Source organism: Barbatula barbatula, assembly GCF_947034865.1.
Source record: "Barbatula barbatula genome assembly, chromosome: 23".
In the NCBI taxonomy this organism is placed as follows: domain Eukaryota; kingdom Metazoa; phylum Chordata; class Actinopteri; order Cypriniformes; family Nemacheilidae; genus Barbatula; species Barbatula barbatula.
The window spans coordinates 12057484-12082060 of record NC_136786.1 but is presented as its reverse complement, the minus strand read 5'-3'; the positions used below and the strand labels follow the sequence as shown (position 1 = coordinate 12082060).

The following is a 24577-nucleotide window of genomic DNA, read 5'->3' as shown; positions in this document are numbered from 1 at the left end:
TAAGAAAGAGTGAGATCTCAATAAATAAAACATATTACAGATGTCAAACTATATAAATTACAATATAAATCATTTTTTATTTGTTTAAATAAACCAAAACCGAGGGAGAGACGTGTTCATAATGTAAATGACAACAAAAGACACCTCAGTGGCCACGGGTTCATGCATGTGTGCGTTTAGGCGGGCGATGTGAAAAGATGGCTAGCGCTAGTTGTCAAACTTCAAATGCTGTACATTATCATGCAGATAGATGGAACGTTTGTATTGACACTCATCTCTAAAGCCTAATGAAGCCATGTCTCTCCTGCCATTGATTTGCGACTGCAGTGTGAAGGAAAAGGGCCACACAAACAGGAAGTGAGCGGGAGAGGAGGGACTACTTAATGAGGTCAGTCTCCTTGTGTAGCTCCCACGTTTCATCTCATAGATACACACATGCAGACACACACACTTGTGTGAGCACCACCTGTCCCTGGCTACCCTTTTGTCAGAGAAATCCTGCTGCTGATTATTTCGCCATCCTTGTGTGGGGCTTGTTTTAGCCACTTCTTCTGCTCCTCTGTCCAATTATCACCCTCCCTCTCTCTCCTGTGTATTCTCGGTGCTCGCTCGCTCAGACCGGAAAGTGCCCGTGCATAAACATGGCTTCTTACTGCACTGAGCTGCACCTCCACGGATCACTTGCTCGCTGCTCGGTGGGTGAGCTGACGTCAGCGGCATGTCAAGCCAATTGTGGAAAACCTCCCTGAGTGATCTATAAGACCTGGATTTCTCATCATCAGCTACTGGAAGACCTAGAGTAAAACGTATATATTTCACAATAATCTACACTATTCTTATTCATTAGGATTTGACGAGTTAGAAAAATACTTTTTAACATTTAGCTTTGAGAAAATGTTTTTTATTAGATATGCACCGATGCTAATTTGTCTCCACCGATACTGATTATTCAGACTAATATCTGCCGATAGCGATTCTGAAGATTCAATTAATATTTCTTAACTTTCTGAATGTTATTAATTCATATAATGACTATAAGTATTGATCATTAAACTTGTGCGATAGCTGATTGTGTGATTGCTTTTATAGACCGATACAGATTATTTGTCGATATATCTGTGCATCTGTAATATTAATACTTTTAGCTTTTTTGGTGTTCACCTTCACAGTGAGGTTTGTTAAATATTATCACACATTATTATGACCATGAACCGATACCCTTTTTGCTCCTTGCTGATACCGATGCCTATACCTTTACACAACAACAGAGACTAATAAAAGAGAATAGATTCATAATTACAAACAACTCTGCCTTAAACATATTATGAGAAAAAAGGATGTGCTTGTCACAAACTTTCAAAGCAAATTTCAGTCAGTTCATCACATAATGTATCGGTGGATTTTTACAAGTACATGAGCTTAGTATCGGGTCCAATACCGATACTAGTATCGGGGCATCCCTAATTAACATATATCATAACGTATTATCATGATTATTATAATGGGTAGAATAATAACTATAATTATTATTAATATGAGTTATTATTTTTAATTTTGTTGATTGCTTCAACTAAAATATCTATAAATATGATCACACATTATTAATAACATGTATCATAACATATAATTATGATCATTATTGATAATAGTAGTACTACTAATAATAATTTATTAAAGTTATATTTATTAGTACTAATTGAATTGAAATATATTTAAAAAATATACCGTCCCAAAAACTGCAAGCATATTAAAAAAATGACCTGACAAGTAAACAATTCAAGAAATTCTACACTACAGAATACCCATATTTCTATCATCGATAGCAATACAATTTTACAGCGATTCTTTACACAGTATTACACAGATTATAGTTATTCACACCTGAAATATTGCATTTGCAATCTTTACTTGCTTATTATGTTAAAGAACTTGTTCAACAGCATTTCGTTCATATCCTCGATTTAGTAAGAATACCTATAGAAATGCCATCAATGCTAAACATAAACAAGCCAAGAATACAATCGTTAGTCCGAAGAGGAAATGAGATAGCCTAATGCGGGTCTATGGGGTGGGGGTTGTTAGCCGTGTAGACAGGAGCACGACTGTAGGGTAACAGGGGTTGTGGGGTTAATTGATACATAAAGGAACTACCAATGAAGCGACAATGTCAGCGTGGGGACAGTTGACTGCGCTGTGTGTGTGTTACTGAGGAATGGTGTAAAGGTGCCGATTAGAGCTCTGTGAGGGGTTTGGAAGGGCAGAGGAGTGACATCCTGACTCACACTTCCTGCTGCCGGGACACAAGTGTGCCTTCGCAAGCACATAGAGAAACTGCAAGCGTCAGACTGAACATGCAAACATACACAGATGCACATAGAAAGCAAATACATAGAAGCAAACTAGGAAGGCAAACCAGAGTGGCCACCAACAAATGCACCTTAGTGTACAGAAGTGTTTCTAAAACCTTGATGCCTACATAAGGAGCTGCCTACCGAGGAAGCATTTTTAACTAAATGAAAATGGCTTATTTGGGATTTTAGACTTCTCTAAACCTGTTGCAATGCATTGTGGAATTTCTTTAACAGGATATGTGCTGAATTTGGCCTGAAAGCGTTTTGTGAGTGTGCTAATAATGTCTTAAGATGACGTTAATAGACGTAGACGGCTTACTAGAGCTCTAGAGATGCAGACTGGGAAATACAAGTCCCTGGTGACAAAGATATGTGCATCTGGGTCATTTCTACCACCGAAAAAGGCATTATTAAAAGCCATGCTGTCAGTGAAGGACTTAAAGGTAAAACTCTAAAATAACCCTTTAGCTATTTGATAGTACATAAAATTATACTGACGAAATCAATCCTGTTTGTATGGCTGCATTAATGCAAATGTTCCATGATGCGTCACAAGCTCATAGGAGTGGTGGCGCTGAAGAATCCTTTCGCTCTGCTCTCTCTATCATGACCTTTACTACAGATATGTTTCTCTTCATCCTCAGCTGTGCTTCTCTCACATCAGCCTGCCACTCAACACACGAGTGGTGCGAGGTCACTGAGTTGGTCTTTCTGGATCTTTTCATTAGCTTAAGTAAATCATCTAAAAATCTACACGTGAATACACTTGTATTCCAAACATGGCGATCAACTCCTCGGTTGTGACATACTTCTGAATAAACAGAAGTGTGGCTTGTTTTCAACCACTTCAAACTGATTACATAAAGAAAACAAGGAGAGGAGGGGTTCAAAGATGTTTTGCCCAAGCCGCCAAACTGACATCAGGATTGCCACACCGAAGTATATTTTCAGATAAATGATTACAAACACAAAACCAAACAAGTGTATTAACTTCTGTACAACAACCTCGTAATGTATAGAAAACGTAGAGATGCACAGATACATAATGATTATTTAATAATGCCCATACAGTTACTAGAGATTAAATGAATATTTCTAATCTTTCTGAATGATTTTAATTCCAATAATTACTGTTTATACGGAACGTCAAACATTTTCTATACACAAGAGCACAAATTCATTGCATATTGCTCTCATCATTTGATCGACAGGATATATCGGCCCTGATCATCTGCTGTTTATAAACTATCGTCCGATTACTTTTGAAAATTGCTTTTATTGACCGATACGGATTATTGGACAATATATCCGAGCATCTCTCTAAAAAGTTAACAGGGTCAGTTTTAATTTCATGCGGACTAATTTCATGCATTTTTTAATCGCTTGAAAAATCTGAACGGAATAATGCTGACTTTAATTAAATGTCCTAAACAACTAGTAATTTTGCCACCTACTGTTTGAAACACCTTCCATACGCCTATGACATCTAAAATGTTGTCTAGGTAAACATCAAGCTAAACGTTGTAGCTCAGCCTCTCTCTCTCAACACTCTCCTCATTTCAATCTGCCTCATTCTTACAAAGCTTTTCTGCCGGAGCATCTCCTGTATCAGTCTTCCTGTCCCGCTTTGGTCATCCTGCTCCTTAAACTGCACTTTGTGTTCTCAATTGCGCTGTCGTGGCGACCGTGAGGTCACAGGTTCCTCTCAAGCAGAACTCTTGGTCTTTTCCTAGTAACCGAGGGACGGCATGATCATTTTGCTAACTGCAACAGCTACCATAGGCCGCTGTTTTGATTTGACAACTATGACTCAATTTGTGGCTCAATCAACAGCTTTTATAAGAGACCCCGAGAGACCCAATGAATACAAACACACACATACAGGGTAATCTCTCTATTCTGTTGCCAGGCCCAGACATTTCTCTCACTTTACCGCCTCGGTGCCAGGTCTGATTGGTGCCTGGTGCCAGCCCTGCAGGGCATGTGCCAACCGCTGTGCCAGATGAGATGCGATGAGCGCAACCGAGATTTTTTTTGCAAATGTCGCAGAGGCGCTTCTGAGAAAGTCCGGCCAGTTTCCCACAGAATCGACTTCCTATGTCAGAAGAGCTGAGAGAGAGAGGGGGGAGAGCAGAAGTTGCTCTCTCTCTCTCTCTCTCTCTCTCTCTCTCTCTCTCGCTGGTTGAGTCATTTATATCCCTGCTGTTACCATACTGCCTCGATCTGGGGCTTCATTGGCCGGTTTATAAATCTGTTGTTTGCTCCAGTTTCACGCCCAAATGGGGAGAAATAAAACAGAATAAAAAGAACAGAGCGCGAGGGGCACACGGGGTACAGAAACAAACACTAGCAGGAGATAAGAGTGCTTGAATGTGTCTTTGTTGGTTGCATTATTGGTTACGTCATTGTGCGAATACTGTGAAAGTATCGCACTATACTTTTAAAATATGCGATTTATCAAATCTCAAGATTCTCTCTTAAAGAGATACTTCACCCAAAAATGAAAATTCATTAATCATTTTCTCACCTTCGAGTTTGTTCCAAATCTGTATACATTTCTTTGTTCTGATAAACTCAGCAAAAGATATTTGGAAAGAGATTCTGTGATTTTGAAAACAAAAGACATTTTGAAGAATGTAGGACAGCAAACAGTTCTGGGGCACTTTTGACTACCATTGTATCTTTCTCTGTGTTCATCAGAACAAAGAAATGTTTACAGATTTGGAACAACTGGAAGGTGAGTAAATGATGATCGAATTCATTTTTGGGTGAAGTATCCCTTTAACTACTTAAAACAGCTGCTGAGTGTAAAAAACCCTCAGTTCGGTTCTGTTGAGTTAAACTTCTTCTTTGGCCATGTATAAAAAAGTTAATGACATCACTCACCTGTTCCCCCCGCTCGTACCCTCCGTCATTCTTCTCCGTTTTAATTTTACTGCCCTCCACCTTTATTTCGCTCGGCTCCATCTTGATGCCTTTATCCTTGAGTGCGTTGTCGTCTTTATCCAGTAGGTAGCGCAGCAAAGCATTGTCTTTCTTTTTCGGGCTAACTGGTTCTTGTTTAATAGCCAATTCTGCCACATTGGCTGCCCCACCGGCAGAATCCTGACACATCTCCTTCCCTGTGGCTTCGGCCGTGAGCTTGGCCAGATCGACGGGCGATGAACTGTTCTGGAGAAGTCTGTGTAGTATCTTGTGCTTCTCCTTGAGGGAGGTAGCATGTGTCGCGCTCTGAGGCCCTATGCCACCATTCCCTAGACCACCGGTGGGGTCCTTACAGCCTGGATCTCCACCGGGCATCGGAGGCGGTGAGGTGGACTCAATAGGCTCAGTTTTAGTAGTGAGAAGTTGTAGGAGTTTAGTGTGGCCTTTGTTGTCGCGTAGCCGGTTTTGCGGGTCACCGTCAGGGTTAAATTGGCCGATGCCCTTTTCGTCTCTCGGCTGTTCGATGCCGTCGTCCTGACCTGTACCGCCATGTTCCGATTGGTTCTGCTCTCCGAACGAATCGGAGGCGCCCATTTTGGTCATCAAGTGAGGATTGACGCCCACCGTGGCTGGAGATCCTAACTTCCTGTCCGGCGAGTCTAGTGATGGGCAGAGGCTCACACCGTGGTACTCGCTAAGTGCCTGAAGTGCGTTAAGGGAACTGCTTGTGTAACCATGGTTACCACCTGCCCCACCGTTGCCACCAGTACTGCTTGTGCACATTCCTGCAGGCGAATGGAGGCTGCCTGCAGGAGAAAACTGAGGAGGGGGCAATCGCGGAGAACCTGCCACTCCAGGACTAGCTCGGTGGCGTGGAGAAAGCATGCCTGGACTGCCCTGAGATGGGCTGCTCAACTTCAGTGGATACCCACTGCCCTGTGGGGTAGCAGCCTGCATGGTCGCCGAATGGCTCATGGTGCCCGGGCAGCCGAACCGGTGACCCTGCAAAGGGCCAATAGCACCGGGATCCTTCTGACCACCGGGGGAGGGGAAAGTGGATGTGTTACTGCTGACGGTGGAATCCTGCCCCTGGGGGGCGCCAGAGGAACCAGCAGTGTTGGGAGAGCTCATGGGGTTCATGGATTTGCCCATTGCCTGATTAGCTCCATGGTCATGAGTCATACCACATACGGGCTGCTCCCTGCAAATAAATATATAATACACATTAGTATTACAGTCAGCATATTAACATAAAATAACAATCTAGTTTTCATTAAAATTGGTGGATAAAATAAAGGGACAAAAAATAAGAATAAAAACAAAAGCAGAAAACAAGAAATATTAGCCAGGGCCTGCCAGGTAGGGACACACTGTTGTCGACAAAGTCGTTTAATTGCGATTCAAGTAAGTAAAATTGATTTCTACTCGACGCAGAGTAAATTCCATTGAAACTACTTCATTAAATGAATCCAGCGCAGTCATTTTTTAAATGATCTCATAAACAGCAAACGGCTCTTCCAGAGCACCAAACAAGGAATCAGAACAAATAAGCTGAAGAGGAATTTCAAGAATGGCTTCATTAACTAAAGTATGTTTCATCAAAGAAAGTTAAAAGAGAGGCATTGTATAAAAACCAAACCGTATCGCTCATCCTTAAAAACAAGCCACGTGAAAGAGAAAGTGTGCCGTTGTGCTGTTTCATCGCTCTCAAACGTAAAAAAACACCTTGGGGTGTAAAGCCTTCAACAAACTATGTTCCAAAACTCTCTCGGAGAGCTTTCGCTGATAATTGCGTAGTAATGCTTTTGTTCAGTATGCAGGGTGAATCAATGGTCAGGCTATACTGTGTGTTATTGTGTGAGAGATGCTGTGCTTTAAGACAACCGCCCCCCTAATGTGAGCTCACACCGGGTTTAATGTTTATCTGTGCTCGACACCCCAGCCTAACACTGCTGCTATTGTGTCAGAAACCAAGGCTGCGTTCTTCCCTCGCATGCTTCGTGAGATAGAAACTTTGCAGCTTAAATGTGAAACTGTTCACAACTGCCCACTGCGGATCACTTGGACCACTGTGGGTCAATTGGGTCGACTTGATGTGGCTGTGTGCATCCATTGCAACGCATGGGAACTGGTGTTTTTTTTTGTTTAAAAAAGAACAATGTCATACAAGCAGTCTGTGACATACAAACTCTTTGAGCAAGAAATGGACAAATAGTGCAGAAACCTGTATATAACGACAATGTTTTCATTTAAGGAAAGTTTTCCTGAAAACAAATCGTTCTTAATTAAATCAGTGACAAAAACAGGGGTGAAGTGAAACTGCCAATGTATAGACTTTGACTATGACTTGAGGGAGTTGTGTTATTCTTGGTTGCACTGGAATGTTTTGAGACCAGCATCAGCCTCTGGGAAAACACGGTTGAATGTTCTCACATGACGGTGAGACTTCAACATGCGGTCATTATCTGGGCTTGTCAGAACTAGAACACGTACGTACTGCTCACACACACGGAGGCGAATCGAACAGGAAGCAGTGAGAGGGTTAGAAATGACGACACTTAACCAGGTAGTTCACACACACCCACGGAATGAAACATACGTGTTAAAAACAGAATCAGATACAGCAGACGTGAGTAGGTTGTGCGGTGGGGAAGTTGGTACCTCTGTAAGATGTGCAGGGACATGTAGAGCTGCGGCTCGTTGGTGGCAGGTGAGCGAACCAGTTTGCTCTTGGTGTGAGCCGAGACAATGGTCCCGTCGGACAGGGAAAACCGGTAGATGGGACTGAATGCCTGCCCGTGCCTTAGCACTACAAAACACATATAAATCCACATGTTTTAATTTGACCATTCTTTGCCATGTTTAAAGAGATAGTTATCCAAAAAATGTAACTTATGCCATCACCTCTTGTCCTTCCAAACCTGTATGACTTTCTTTCTAATGCTGAACACAGAAGAATATATTTTGAAGTATGTTACGGAACAACGGCGGTACACTTTCACTTCTGTTGCACAGACAGTCAATGGGTACTGCCGTGGTTGGGTTACCAACATTTCTCATAATATCTTCTTTTGTGTTCTGCAGAAGAAGGAAAGCCATGGAAGGTCAGTCCTCTTTTTTGAGTGAACTATCCCGTTAAGACAATAGCAAAATACACCACAGCTTTCAGTGTTTTATTCATATTGCAACTACAAGCTGACTTGACAGGTGTGATGATACCTAAACTTATTTCAGTTAAATGAAAATCATTTTACTACACTGAATGCAAATTTGACTTGTATGCTATCAAACACAAATATGCAACTTTTAAAGAGTTAAATATTAATATCAATTCAAACAGAGGCATGTAACTTTCAAATATTTCTCAATTCTCCAGTACACATTGCATAAAGATTGTGTAATTATCAAGTAAACAGTCAATAAATCAAAAAGAAGAATTAAGGAGTTTTTTTCTTTTTAAAATTGTTTGATTAATATTCATGATATAATAAACAGGAATATTGTCAGCCTATTCAAAAATTATGACACACTGACACAGAATTGTGATAAATTCACAATTCAAAATAAAATGTATGATAACATAATATATGTCTGAGTACTGTGCATATTAACTTTGCATTTATAAACACATACACATACAGTACATGGATATATTTATGAAAACTTTAAAATATACAAATTTACAAACGTTGATGTATTTATTTATTTATACCAATAATTAAAACGATATATCTAAATATTTCCTAAATATATATACACATGTATGTGTATGTTTTTGTATTAATAAATAAAAATGTAATATACACAGACAAATATTATGTAAACACAAACTTTCATTCTGGATGCGATTAATCATTTGACAACCCATGGCACCACTACAAAACTGCCTAAACCAACAGAAACGATTTTCAAGCATTTTAACAAGAAGGGTGTATATGAAAGCAAATATTGAATACTGGTGTCTCATAAGTAGATTAACCGGACAGTTGGACGGTACCTTCTTGCTGATGGCGTTTGGCGAATGACATGTCTCCATCATTCTGGAGGTGAAAGCGCTGAATGCATCTTCTCACCAAATCTTCCCAGCCTGGTTTCATAGACGCTCGTAACAGGCTGGTGTCCAGTGAAGTGATCTTACCTACAAACACACCCAAAGAAATGTAGCTTGGTGTTTCTGTTGCAATACATGTTACATGCAGAAGTTTGAGGAATATCAATACAGCCTAGCTCAAACCATGTCCGACCCATCTCGGTTTCAAAGAACCTGAATAACAATAGAGAAAACTGGGGGGTTTCCATTAACTGGCCACATAAGAACGTGAAAACAGGTGTGGCTGGTATGACAAAAAACTGCTTGATATTAATATGTGATCATGTGAAACACATCATGTGAAGATCACTGAAGAAGCTCCATTACAATAACACAACGCTGCTCAAAGCATCCCATTTGTGCTGAGGCAAAACATTTAGACACAATTGTAAGAAATAATATATTTTTCCAGAAATGTATTTTCTTCCTGTTTTTTTTTGTTGGCGCTATAAATATCCCAGTTGCGAAATCTTACTGGGTAATGACTCGTGCTTCATCTCCTCACTGAATAAAAGTGCGACAAAACCTTTTAAAAGGTTAAACTGTGAAAGCCAGTACATGTCATCTAAAGCAGTCCTTTGGGCTTTAAGTCTCTGTTGTTTTAAATGAGGGGCTGAGCATTCAGACAACACTAACTGTGATGTAAACGCTCTTTGAAGAGTATGCGGAAAGGGGCGGCGTTGGCATGGTTACCTTGGAGGTCTTGGCGGGTGGTGAAGCTCTCTTGCGTGGGGAGCATGGGTCTCTCTTTCATGGGTACTCTCCGTGCGACACAGATCAGACACGACTGCAAATCTACAGTCAGAGAAAATGAGAATACAGTTAAGGTTTTATTTATTGAAATAAATCAAATTGGTTTTTATTTATACTGAACTAATTCTAAAAACATAGTAATGAGCAGATATATTAACCAAAGAAAACATTCATATACACTACAATGTTTGAGCAATGACACCACAAACTTTATGAATCAGAATGATGATAGCTAAATAATTGCAAATGCATTGTGAATGCATGATGTATAGCCCAGCCCTTAACATAATAATCTGTTGTCACTTAACTCGAACCGATTAAGTATACATATGCATGATGAGGCTTTTGTTCTGTGTGTGTGTGTTGAGGGGGCGGAGCAGACAGGAGCGTGGGGTGATATGATGGAATGTGACCTTTTGGTTGTGTGTCATTGTGGAGGCTGACCCTGCTATGCTGCTCCCAAGGAGACCGAGTTAGAGAAGTCATCCCTCATCCACCCACCAAAAGATCATAAATGAGCACTACAACCTCCACCAATCTGACACATCGCATCTGACACGTAGATGATCAGATATAATAAAACAGAGGAGCAGACAGACACCAGATCAAATTGACTGAGTAACACTATATATCACTGTGTAGTCGAGACCTGTGTGTAATCCAAGTCACCAGTTGAAGTTTTTGAAGATTTAGAGATGTGGTTGGCGCTTGCTCGCGGGGTTGTCTAGGTGTAGCCATGTAGTTGCTTAGGTGTTTTGAGTGGTTGTTTACTACTGCAAGCAAATCTCTAGAATATTTTGGTCTTCAGATGTGGCTCTGATTCCTGTTATATATGCTGTTAGGTGAATACTTTAAGTCTTATCCTATTTCTCTTCTCCAATTGCACAATTTAGGACATATTACAAAACGGTTGGATTCAGAGAGAAATGTTCTCTGTGGGGAAAATTTGTGAATATTCAATTTGGCATCAGCTGGTGAGAACGGGCCATTCCTTACTAAATTAACCGTGGTTTAAATATAGCAACTATGTTTTTTTTGCTTTATTTGAAATAAAAGTGTAGCCACCTCAAATTTGGTTTGCTCAACTAACCACCGTTTAACTGATATCTGTAGTAAAACTAACAGTAACATTAAAAGTAATCTTATACAAACCGTAATCAAGCCACAAAAAATGGTTACTACACTTTTACTATAGTAAAACTATGTTTAACGGGTTTGAATGTATAAACATAGCTTTTGAAGATCCCCCATGTGTGGTCACAAGTTGGAACTGTATGAAGCTTTACTCTGTATTATAAAACGGTCAGTTCTAGTGTTCGATTCTGATTGGCTGAGCAGAGTTCTAAGTTGTTATAAAATACTCCGCCGCTTTACATTGCATAAACTCCGCTTTTTGCCGTGCCACACCGCCCTTAGCTGTTATAAAATGCACTGTAACCCACTCCTTCGCGAAGCTTATTGCTTTAATAAACTCTGTCTGTCTGTCTGTCTCTCTCTCAAACACACACACAGTCGATGATACCCTTCCCTTCATACACATTCCTGCTGCTTTCCTCTCTTACTCTCCTCTGTGCCAGGCTGAACTGTCTGGCTGAAAAGCAGCTGGCACACAGCAAACAGGCCATAAAAAGAGACTCTCTATCACTCAACACACCAGTACTCAGAATTAAACATTGTGTGTGTGAGAGAGAAGATAGACAGAGAGAGAGAGAGAGAGAGAGAGAGAGAGAGAGAGAGCGCAAGTGTGAGAAAAGTGAGGAGGAATAACATTAAACACATAAACATCTCTCGTTCCCTCATGCTTGCTTTTACACATACACACACACACACACACACACACCGACAAAGCCAGGGCCGAAACCAAAGCCAAAACGATCCAGTGGAGAAGTGGGTCTCAAATGCACACTGAACTCTGAGTGACTCCGTGAGGTGGAAGAGTAGAAGCAGAAAGACCGAATGAATCCCAGACTAAATTTTAGCAACTGGAACACTCACTTCTCTCACTAATGTCAGGAACAACTGTCAAAGCTGAGTGTTGCTTCAACATGTTTTGAGATGCACTCAAATTTAAAAACAGAGGTGGTTCACTTCTACTGGATGCACAGCTATTTCTCAGTAAACGTAGATGCATGTGATACATGGTTAATGTCTTAAATAAACTTGAATATCAGGCGATGAGACTTTGAGACACAAAGGTTGATGTCAAAAAATAAAGTAAACCTTCAGGATAAAAGTGTAAATGAATAAAATCTGCGAATTTGTGGACTAGTGACTTGTCTGAAAGTGTTAAATCTTGAGTTGAGTTCATGTGGCTTAAATGTGTTTTATGAAAGCGTGGCTCACCCTCTCCCTCCTCTTTCATGGACTTTGGTTCAGACACAGCGAAGCACTGCATGGTCTCATATTTCTGCTGCACCTCGTGATCCTGCGTCTCCTCAGCCTCGCTGTGAGGGTTCACCAGCATGCGGCAGTTAAAGGTGTGGCTGTTCCGCCTGGGATTCTCGCTGGACCACGGCCCCCCGTTTACTGTTGGAGGGATGTGAGAAAACATAACTTGCTGTCATTCATTTTATTCAGTGTCCCGCAGTATTTCCTTACTGAATAAAGTGCTTTCCACATCGCAGCAGCAAAGGTAGAGATTGATTGATAGAGAAAGAATTAAAGAACGGAAGAACAAATTAAATTATAAACGAAAGAAAGAGTGGAAGTAAGATGGAGCAAAAGAAAGAAAGAGTGAAATAAAGAAAGAGCGCGAGAAAGAAAGAACAAAGAAAGAGTAAAAGCAAGCAAGAAAGAGCAAAAGAAAGAAAGAGCGAAAGGAACGAATGAGATAAACAATGAAAGAAAGAGAAAGTAAGAAAGAGTGAAAGAAAAAGGAGCGAAAGCAAGAAAGGAGCAAAAAGATGGGAGTAGAAGGAAGTAGAAAAGAAAGCGAAAGCTCATCTCACCATGTGACTTGGGCAGGAGGTTTTTGATGAATTCATTGTGGTCTCCCACATGCAAGATACTGTACACACTGGTGTTCATCAGCTCCTCCTGATTATACCTCAGATACTGCGTCACATTCTCTGACACAAACACGATGTTTCCCTCCATGTTCACCACAAAGAAAAACCCGTCTAAGGCCTAGAGGAGACATAAGGGAGAAAAACACAGCCAAACATTAGCACTGCCAGCACAGACGCTCAGCAAACACACAAATACTATTAAACGAAGAGGACATGGCACAGGGCGCTCCTTCTAAAAGCTTAACCGTTTGGCTGGGAAGATGCGATAACGAGCAGAAACGAAATAAAAAAGATGGCCAGAGAAGACAGGAGACTTTGTAAACCCTAAACAAGGGATCGAGTGAAGTCAAGGGGATTATGACATAAGGGAGCGTCTAAATCTGGGTCCTTATCATTTTCCAAAATGATGTAATAGACAAATAGTAGGTTCCTTTATCAGGCTTCCTCAAAAGGGCTGAGCAATAATGGTAGGTAAACAGGTGGGAAATAAGATGCAGATTACAGGCTACGGCTCTATCAGAGCGCGAGTGCATACTTGTCGCATATGTTAAAGCATTTGACGCACTGAGGCGTAACGTGAGCGTCTCAAGTTTCATAGGTTCAATTTCACGTAGTACACGATGCGTGATTGTTTAATTGCAGCGAGATCTTGAGTTGTTTAAAGCAACAGGAACACATCACATCCATATTCATATACATGTAAATACACAATACGTCTTCATTTACTGCATCTTAACGTTGTTTCAAACCTACTTTTCTTTTTAAGAGATCACAAAAGAATGCACTTGTCGATCTATTGTAATATGTTACAATAAATAGGGAATGAGGCTTTTAATCTTTGTTAGAAATAAAAAAAATTTTTTGCATTATTTATAATTATTAATATGCAATATTGTAAATATTTGATCCTTATGTCAATGGATTTATTTATCAGAGAAGTCAGAGAAGAGTAGAATACAGTAGTCAGGACTCAAATGTAAAGTCACTGTGAATTCGCACCTGATACTATTGTGTCTTTTATTGATATCTTAAGGGTGAGTAAATTATGACAGAATTTTTGGGTGTACTATGCCTTTAAGTTGTTTCAATTATCTATATATTTTGTATTTCTGCTGAACACGAAAAATATATTTGTGTGCAACACTTCTGGGGCACTATTGACAACTATAATAGGACAAAAAATCTACTATGGTAGTCAATGATGCCCCAGAACTGTTTTGTTTCTAACATTCTTCCAAACATCTTTTTTGTGTCATACAAAATAAAATGTATATAGGTTTAGAATAAATTGAGGGTAAGTAAACGATGACAGAACTTTATTTTTTGAGCATTTTATCCCTTTAATGGGATGAATGTGTGCTGATATGTGGCCACAGGTTGCTGTAACAGGCGTGCACGTTGTACACAATAAATACACAAGCCGGTTGAAAGTAAATTGCGCAAGTTAATTAAATCACAAGGATCAGATAGATCCTTCCTAGACTTTGACTCCGACTGTGCTGCAGTTTCTTACAAAAGCAAAATAGCGATTATGTCCATTTCATTTACTCAAAGCCAGTTTTTGCTCCCATTTGATGCTTTTTCTGGACTCGACAAGTGCATGTACGAACAGGAACATTCTTGTCTGCTTGCACTATGTTTGTTTAAAAAATCTCAGCGCTTGATAGCTTGACATGAACGATATTGACAAGTCTTAGTTGAAAGAACACAGCCTTGAGTCAAGCATTACCTATCAAGATGGTGTCAATTAGGTCTGAATGCAGTCGGGCCCCTGAGGGCCTCCAGCGATCTGTAAAAGCTGCTGTTTGTTTTAGAATGTGAAGCAGCAGCTCAGAAATCATTCTTTAATCTGTGGCGAAGCATAATAAGCTCTAAATCGTTTTATCAGCAAAACAAACACGGCGCCTCTTCCTAACGGAGAGGATTATATCACAAATGCTCAGTCAAAAAAAAAAAACGAAGAGAACAGCATGGTACAAACGCACATGCTCTGGAAAGTAGCTGGAAATGAATGAGTGAGCGAGCGAGAGAGCGAGAGAAAGACCCTGTTTGCGCATTGCTCTTGATGTGGCCATCTGGTGGGCATATTCAGCAAACATCGCAATGTAAACACGGGGGAATGCCAAATCCACCTTTATTTAGCCAAACTTATGCAACTCTGTAAATGTGCTGATGGATGTTTATTGCGACAAGAATGGGGCTGGGTTGGCCTGGCTTTACAGCGCTCTGCTACGACTGTCCCGGTGTGGGAGGTTGCGTAACTTCCTATACAAAGGACCAAGGTGCAGAAACTGAAAATGGCCGGGTCGATAAAGCCGGACGCACAGAGTTACCACATGGTGCTTTTGAAATGACAAAGCTGATTGAGCAGATCCTACTTTAGCTTGCACTTTAAAACAATGACGTTTTTCACTGGGCAGTCCCGCACAGGACTGCAAAAAGCTCTCCACAGTGTCTGTCTGTGCACTCGAGTGTGTGTGAGCGTGTGTGCCCGGGCGACACTGTGAGGGCTTTTGTGGGCGTCGGGTGGAAAGGGCAGTCGGGTGAGTTCCTTTCCCTGCTCCTTTGTCGCAAGTGTTTTTTAATTAGGTGCATTATAGCGCGTGGGTGCGAACCGCTTCCTCCTTTCGCCGTTTCAAACAGATGGGAGATCAAGCGCGCAAGCAAAGCGGCTATATTTGGCCTCTGCTTCGTGTTGATTCAGTGACGGCCGACCACAGAGGCTATAAATACCCCAAAGAGGAGAGAAAAGTGGGTGTGAGGAAGACGAGGGGCCTGTATGGGCGGATTCTTTCAAATCTGGGCGTCCTGCCTGCTCGGGCAACAGCAGACTCCGTCTCCGCGCTGGAGAGTCATATTAAACAGTCAACCCTGTTTACTGAAACTAATCTGCACAGAGTTGTTTTTGCAATGAAAACTATTCACAGTAAGTGAGATGGCAAACTGTCACAAAGATGAAAGAGAATGTTTAATATTAAAGACATTAAAAGTACCAAGTCAATAGTTAGAGCACCCCCAAAAATCATATATAAAATGCAATAATGCCTGCTTCTTCTATTATTTTTTTTAAGAGTTACGGTACTGCTGACAACAGACTCATTTTAATACTTGTGTGGTGTTTGACAGGCAGCTGCTTTAAATCAGCAATTGGTTATTTCTCATTTGAATACAGACAGGAATAAAACCATTTGCCAAAACATTCAGGTTGGTTTTTTTGTCAACATAAGAGTTTGGGGAACTGAATGTAAAAGTGTAAGTAAAAGTAATTGAAAAACACAATCGACCACTATTTTGAATATTATACTGGACTTCTTCAATTGTTGTGTTCTTGAATTTAAAAAAACATCAATCAAATTGAAATAAATTAAATTCCAAATCCTGTAGCTGTAAGACTTGAGAAAATCTGCATTCTGAAAGATTTTCTTTTTATTGACAAGTTCTCTAAAGGTCAGCAACAACATGGAGCAATTTAGGGAAGGAATCTTCAAACTGAAGGCCACCAAATACTCTTACAGAATTAGAAAGAAAAGTTAGCTTGCACAATGTTTCAATCTTGCATTCAAATTTGTCAACTCTTGGTTGTATAATGATATTCCTCATACATGCTGCATGCTTCTTCCCAATGTGTGTCTGCCTGCATGTTCTGTAGAATTGGTGTAACTCGGTAAACACACAGCCTGACAGACCCACCTCCAGCATCATTGGTCCAAGGGCATCTTTGTCAATAACACTTTGGCCTGTCGATGACACATCCGCCTTCTGCACTTCATCCTCATTGGCTGCAGCAGCTTTTTCTGCAGAGAGACACACAGAAAATCAGTGAGTGTAAACGGGAGAGCGAGGCAGTCCATTTGAGATCTTAAACACCACAATCCAGAACAATTATGCTAACATTAACATATAACAAGTGTTTGAGTGAATAACATAAAAGGTGAATCATTTGGGCCATTGTACTTTGGCTAAAATCATTAACAATTCCTTGAGAGGAACCTAGAAACCCTCCATTAGATCCAACAGAGCATTTTTTTTATTTTCAAATCACATTTTCACGCGTAGTCCAGTGTAGCCTTGCGTACACATTTTTTTTAAAAGCTAAACTTCATTCTCTGCTCAGTAAAGCACTTCATTTAACAATACACACACCTTTTCAACCCCATTCTCACTATTTCAGACTGCCGCACGATTGAGATGTGTTTTTATGGTGTGCGCCAAGACCTTAGAAATGGGTGAAGCAGAAGCTGTCAGGCTAAATGGGTGCATTTGACGCTTCACACAGCAGTCATGCAGCCCGGACATGAATGGAACGGTCTCTACACATTCACTCACTCACTAAACAAACCATTATATAAAGGATGGAGAACATCATTCTGCTCAACAAAGTGACATGATCTGTAAACAACGTGTCTTCCAAAGACTGCAAAACAAAGGAGTCAAGATCTGTGAGAAGGGAAATGAGCAGAACTCAGGAAGTTATTACATTTTAATCAGCATGAGTTCAAAACAAAGCAACAAATATTGCCATGATTTTATATATCACTCATAATACATCACTTTTAACACAGAACGTTTGCTAATGTGCATAGTAGCAACAACAAATGGTTGGGGGGAAATGTGTAACGTTTCATGAAAAAACCTCTTAAAGCGGTAGCTTATCCATACATAAAAAACCCACTTTTCATTTACTCTACCTTAATTTCTGTGCAACAAAACATGTATCTTGCTATTTCTGTTTGTATTTTTGTGTGTGCAGTTTTGGTGCAACAGCTGTGGTCCCTATTGTGAGAGTGACATGAGGGGGAGTACATATTTATTTTATTTTCATGTTGGAGTGAAATTTAACATGGATAAGTGTTCCTGACAGGTTGTAAGATTTACCAAAACACTAAACAATGCTGTGAAACAGTTAACACTTTTGATGTCCTTCTGAAGTCACCATTTTCTCACCCTCGTCATTTCAAACCTGTGTGACTTGCTTTCTTTTAGCAGAACAAAAGGTGACATTTTAAAGAATACTGGTAACCAATGCAAGTCAATGACTACTGCAGTCGTTTGATTAGCAACATTCTTCAAAATATCTTCTTTTGTGTTCTGCATAAGAAATTCAATCATACAGGTTTGAAACAACAAGAGGATGAGAAAATTTGCATTTGCAAGGTGAACCATCCCTTTAAAGCGGGCCTGCGATGGTGCTTCATTCATTCTGACTTCTTTACTCTGTTTCGTAACAGGGATCCTATTCTTTTTATTGGGCAATTCTTCCGGAAAAGCACAGCAGGGCGAAATAAATAGCCCACCCATGTGCCAACCTACGAGTGAGACCCGCTAACCATAAAGATCGTCTGCGCTGTGGGCCTGCAGCCAAAGCTCATCACTCTTGCGATAGCGAAATTAAGGTGTGTTCGTTCACGCCATTTCAGTGAACGATGTTATATAAAACGGTGGATATAACGCTGGATTTGCAGATCGTGTGAAACTGACAGATGGAGCGGTCCCAGTGCTAAAAGATGCCGGACGTGAACCGCATGCGGCAAGTGAAACTAAGTTATACGTCTGTGTTTTGTTGACAAACCGCTCGTACGTATAAGTACGTGTTATAGTGTATCAATAGTTATGCAGGGATAATCCGATGATGTAGGCTTTTGTGTGCTCGTGATTCAGTTCCTTCCCCCCGCCACACACCCAGGAATTCATATTTTGAATAATCGTACAGCTGTATCTATCTTTTATACATGTGATCAAACCAAATACTCTTCGAAGATATAAAGTATGCAATACTACTCTATAGGTACACAAGATTAATATAGGATTGGTAGAAACTGCGTGTGTTATGGCATCTTATTACACGGCTCGTTGGAATGCTTGATTCTGATTGGCCAGTCGTGACATTTGCAGGTTAGTTATTCCCAGATACCAACCTCTCAAAACTAAGAACGCACAGTAACCCGGATGCAGAAAATATTTTAGACAGTTTTTTGTAAACAAATTCAATTTACAGATGCCTTTTCATGACATTATATTTACAAATGATTAAACCAAATTGGGTGTTCGTGACATTTGAACGTAGGTCAGACAGTTAACGGCTTTTCCTCACAGAAGGTCTGCATTCGGTAAAAATTAGGTAATAAAATATTTCAAATTCACATTTCATGTCCATTTTCTTCTCATGTGGCAAGTAGCCTTGTAATAAGCTTTGCGTCGGGTCCTGATCACACTGTCGGGGCTATTTTCTATGATAACAACCAGCTGCCTAAATGTTATCCCTTACTTTAAGTATGTTCTAATAAACTGCATGTCTTGTTTGTGTGTTTTTTTACTACAGCTCTATATGTTTACTTTGCAGTGTGATAAAGATTAGCCAAACGCTTCCTGCCGCCAGTGGCACATCCTCAATCCCACAAGTCCCTAGGCTAATCTAACTTCCTGTCTGCACCTATCCATTAGCGCAGCAGTCTCTGGTAGCATTGGGGCTTATGGGGAACACGACAGAGAGGCACACAGCGCCAGCACGATGAGTAGCCATATGGCAAAGAGAAAAGCCCATCCATCAGGCTCTCCACAGTCCATTCTGGGATGCTCTTAACAGACCTCTTCCTGTATGCTTTTGTGTGTGTGTGTGTGTGTGTGTAAGCGAGAATGTCACAGATACGCATGCGTGCACTGATGATGGGTGGATGCAAGCGTGTTGTGTGTCAGCAGGTCTTTGCGGTACCCAGCAGGGGCTTGTAAACCAGCACAGCTGCACAGAAGGAACGGTGATCATTTATTCTGTCTCTTACTACTAACTCGGCTCCAAAATGGTTTCCTTATCCCCATCAAAAAGAGGAGAGAGAAAAGCAAATGAGTTTCATCTTACACCGAATCACGGCTTTGATCTTTTGTCATCTGCCCCATCAGTCAGAAATCAAAGCCAAACCCACAATTCTGCTCTTGGCAATCACAGTCTGGTTGTGGACCCTAGGTCATGACTCTTCAAGGAAGGAGTCAGCATGTCATGTCATTTTGGGGTGTGTAAACAACATTTTTCAGCAATCACTCACCGTCGAGCAAAGATATCTGGTATAACTAGTACCGAAGAGCCGCCTTGAATTCAACAAAAACTCTGCAGCAATGGGCAGTTTCCATCAAATTGGTGCTATTAATAACATTGCTTGCTTTTATATCTAGGGACCAAAATGTAGAGACCTGGGGGGGCTTAAACACCATAGTAACACTCTAGAAACCATCCGGAACACCCTATACAAACTACAGTGCAATTCATTTAAAACCGCTTGTGCAACCAATTAGCAATGCATTGGCAACCACCCAGAGCATCACAGAGAAGCACCACTCACGTTTTCTTAGCGTAATATAAATCTCATTTTAAAATGTTATTTCAATGGAGTGCCAGCTGTTACCGAAGCTTGGCAACGAACAAGGGTTAATTATACTGTTAAAATAAATTGTGTGAGCATAATACTCACTGAACTTTCCACTCTGTGTGTTAAATAAGCAGTGAAGGAATTCCTCTTGTAAAGGTTGTGGAGCTTGAACTCATTCCATGCATATCACAGATTTTTGAGCCTGCAAGGTCTAAAGACTGCCTTTAAATGAAAATGTATTTTTAAATCATTCATACTCAATTGTAGGAAGTCAAATGTCTTTAAAAAGTCATTTGTTGCTACAGGTCTGAATACAACGCAAAGCAAACCGGTATTTTCAGCACAGAGGAGTTTCTGTTTTAAAGTGCTTCTTGTGAGTCTGAAAAACTTTCTTTTAAAAGGAGAACTGACAGCCTTACTCGACACTTGAGGCCTTGTTTACAAGTAAAACAGGCCCACTTTCCTTTTCTAAGGCTGTAAAAACACGGGTAGAGGAGGATGCCATGCTGTGGCCGTGCGGTACTGAGAGCACCAGAAATGGGGAGAGGGGGGGATTAAAGAGGACATGGCAGAAGGCGAACGTCGCTCTGTTAGTTTACATCACATTGTTCAGCATTACATAATTCGGAACTTGGTGCATCACAAACGATCTCCGTCACAGGAAAGTGAGAGTCAATGGAGACACACAACCGTGGTGAGCTATCACCCACACTCATCCTGTATAAACGACACAGACTTATTCATTCAAGTATACAACGCACCCACCTAAAATAACATAAGTCCTAGTCTTTCAATAACAAAAATGACTAAGAAAAATAATTTCTAGTATTTGCAGTCTCGCAGTATTCATGTATTTAAATTTGATGACAATTGCCTGGAAAATGCAACAAACTGAAATTATGTTATATAACGCACATTTTATTGTACTTTAATGAAACAACAACACATGGTCTTACCACTTTCATATTAACAGTTTCAATTAAAAGGAAATTATTATTAAGTGCATTCATTAATAGATTGTTTACCATTTGTATTACCATAGTAAACTATGGATAGTGTGTGGAGACCATAGTAAAATTGTGGTTACTGTGGTCAAATAAAAAAAATATTCGTAAGGGTTCGGACATAATGTTTAGTTACAAAAGAAAAATGCTGTTGATAATATTAATTTGTCAGGACAAATTGGTCACCTGTGTGTTTCGGTTGTACAATTACTTGTTATGAATAATAAACCAGTTTCAGGAATAATGTGAGTTTGATAAAATAATTCACCCCATTTGCTTACCTTGCTCTTTAATTTGTCGAATCTGTTTCACAGTTTCCTTGAGGATTGCACATTTGTCAGGCTTGACATTGAAGTTGTCAATGTCATTGAAGTTTGCGAAGATCAGCTCCGCCAGCTCCTCTATGTATTTATTCTCATGATCTCGATTGCGTTTCTCGGTGCTGCGTTTGGGACTGTGGAGAGAAACGATTATGAGAAGATTCCAGGTAAAACCAAACGAACCAACTAAGGATCACCATTATGATCTGGCCAAAACGGCTAAAAATATAGCTTGTCTAACTTTAAGATACTGTGTGTATATTTTTGGAGGATCTATTAACAGAAATCATAGTCATCATAGAGTTATTTCTCTCTCATACACCATGGGTCCCCTTGCAATAAAAAACGAAAACCGTGACCCCATCTTAGTTCTGTGTCAGGCACCGTAGTGGTTTTATTATATATATATATATATATGTTTTGGGATTAATGTTCCCCCATTGTGTATAACCTTGAAAATGTCTTCCAGCCTAAACTACAGAACCTTCAGCAGGTTGCATTTTCAGTTTGCCGCTGTGCATCCTCAGCAGTTTATTCTGATGCATGCTCGGAAAGTTTCATTAATAAAGAGGTCATGCATTGCTCTGTCCTATGAATGAATTATATCGACTGATGTTTCCTGACTCAGTGGAACAGGGCTTTATATAGAAACACACAGGCTGAGCTCCACCAATGTGTATATACTGGAGTGTTTTTGTGTCTACTGTGTGAAATGTAGTAATCTTGAATCAATCCCTAAACTATAAACAACTTAACAGCAATAGCATAAGTATAGTCTGCTCAATTACACCAACAGTAACAATAAAAGCAACAATATAATCATTGAAATATGCTGGTGGACTTGACAGTCGTTTTGTGGACAAATTGTTTGCATCACATATCTGGATGACGTACCTTGGGCCCAGAAGTTCCGATGGGCATTCCTTGCGCTTCTGAGCCTCTGACCTGGCAGGATCAGACGAGTTTTCCCCGACAGCACTCATCCTCAATACATATCACCTATTGGAGACAGAATTCAACACAGATATTTAGAAAATACTCAAAGGACAAATCATCTGTAGTTAGAGTTGATAAATGAACACTCTAGGCTTATGCTTCAAGTTTAAAAGGGCGGAAATGTCATTATATTAAATTACCTCCTGAACAGGTTAAATGACAACGTTTGGAACAAACTTTCCCCTTGAGTTTTGAGAATGATTGCGGAATTTCACTTGGAAGTGTGGATCTGTTACTCCGACTTTCCTAAGATTAGTTTTAAATTGTGCTGCTATTAGATATGGCTCCGTTTAAGAGGTAAGACAGCTCGCATCTCGGCATACTAAACGTCACATAGATTTAAGAAAACACAGCTTTACGTGCCTGATGATTTGCAAACAAGCCAAACAGCTCTTCGGGGAGAGATGCTTGTATTATCAATTAGTCATCTAGGTACTTACGGTATTTTTCTCTATAAAACACTATACATTTTCGAGAGTTTTATCATTTCCTAGGTTGGCTGTGAGTGCCAGAAAACGCTTGCTTTGGCAGTTCTCTAAACACTCCTGAAATCCCCAAAATACATTTTCTTATCAATTAATACAGTCTTAAATGGCTCTTTACAACTGCCTGGAATATTTAATTAGTAATAAGAGATTATTAAAAGTGAGAAGTCTTAGGGGTTGCATTATGAGGTCAGGCATCAAGGAGGTGGGTTGGTGCGGGGATGCGTAAGGAGGTCTGTAAAATTAAAATGGGAGAAAATGGAACGGAAAAGAAATTCAATTATATTGCGCGACAATGAGGGTCCCCTGAGATGGAGTGTGAGAATAAGAGAGGGCACGAGAATGAAAGAAAAAAGGGAAGTAATACACAAGTAAGTGTGTGAGAGAGAGAGAGAGAGAGAGAGAGAGAGAGAGAGAGAGAGAGAGAGAGAGAGAGAGAGAGAGAGAGAGAGAGAGAGAGAGAGAGACAAGGGGAACACAGTGTCCCTCTCTTACACCACAACTATACTGTCCAGCACAAAAAATTTGATGAGCATGCAAGTTTTTATTTAACAAGCCCTAACAAATGTGGACACAACAAGTGCAGCTGTTCATCACGCTTACATTTGGTACAAAACGCTGCCTCGCTTTCGATTCAGATTTGTGTGTCTTACAGAAACTGGTTTGGCTTGAATTCTGGGTATTCCCATGAGAGACAAAAGTAGTACATTTCATCATCTCATACCGTCCCTGATATGATGAGAGCAAGTAAGAGAGAAATGTGTCCCATTACCAGGGGAAAATGAACCAATATCAATTATTGAAAGAGAACTGCCTTTTTAACAAGAGCAGGGAGCATTAAAGTAGCCCATGTGACCAGAATGGATTCAAATACTGCATGTGATGCATGCGCTGGGAACAGTGCGCTTTCAGTATACTGTGCGTCCTAGTCCTGAAATAAGCGGAGAAATTTTCAACGTTAGTTTTCCTCACTGTGACGTATTTGTCAAAGCAAAGTTGTCCCACAGTTTGGGTTCTGGAATTTTTTAAGGGACAGTTCAACCATTAACAAACATTCTGTCATCATTTACTCACCCTCAAGTTGTTCCAAAACTTTTATAAATATATTTGAACGTATGAAAGCAAACAGTTCTGGGGCACTTTTAACTACCAATGTAATATGTTCTACTATGCTAGTCAATGGTGCCCCAGAACGGTTTGGTTTCAAACATCCTTCCAAATATCTTTCTGTATTCATCAGAACAAATTTCAACAGATTTGGAACACTCTGAAGATGAGGAATGTATG

At 40.3% G+C, this 24577-nt stretch overlaps 1 protein-coding gene across 3 annotated transcripts in view; it reads right to left on the bottom strand.

Annotated features, from left to right (window-relative positions):
- ncoa2 (nuclear receptor coactivator 2) overlaps window positions 1-24577 on the bottom strand; it is a 73288-nt gene that overhangs the window by 15392 nt on the left and 33319 nt on the right. For all 3 annotated transcript variants that reach the window (XM_079447422.1, XM_079447421.1, XM_079447423.1), the window contains exons 3-11: window positions 22704-22808; window positions 21771-21943; window positions 16818-16921; window positions 13068-13245; window positions 12463-12645; window positions 10060-10161; window positions 9274-9414; window positions 7938-8085; window positions 5238-6477 (exon numbers count right to left, since the gene is read on the bottom strand). In XM_079447422.1, the coding sequence (XP_079303548.1) occupies window positions 5238-6477; window positions 7938-8085; window positions 9274-9414; window positions 10060-10161; window positions 12463-12645; window positions 13068-13245; window positions 16818-16921; window positions 21771-21943; window positions 22704-22792 (2358 nt within the window). In that variant the 5' untranslated portion in view covers window positions 22793-22808. The remainder of the gene's footprint in view (window positions 1-5237; window positions 6478-7937; window positions 8086-9273; window positions 9415-10059; window positions 10162-12462; window positions 12646-13067; window positions 13246-16817; window positions 16922-21770; window positions 21944-22703; window positions 22809-24577) is intronic.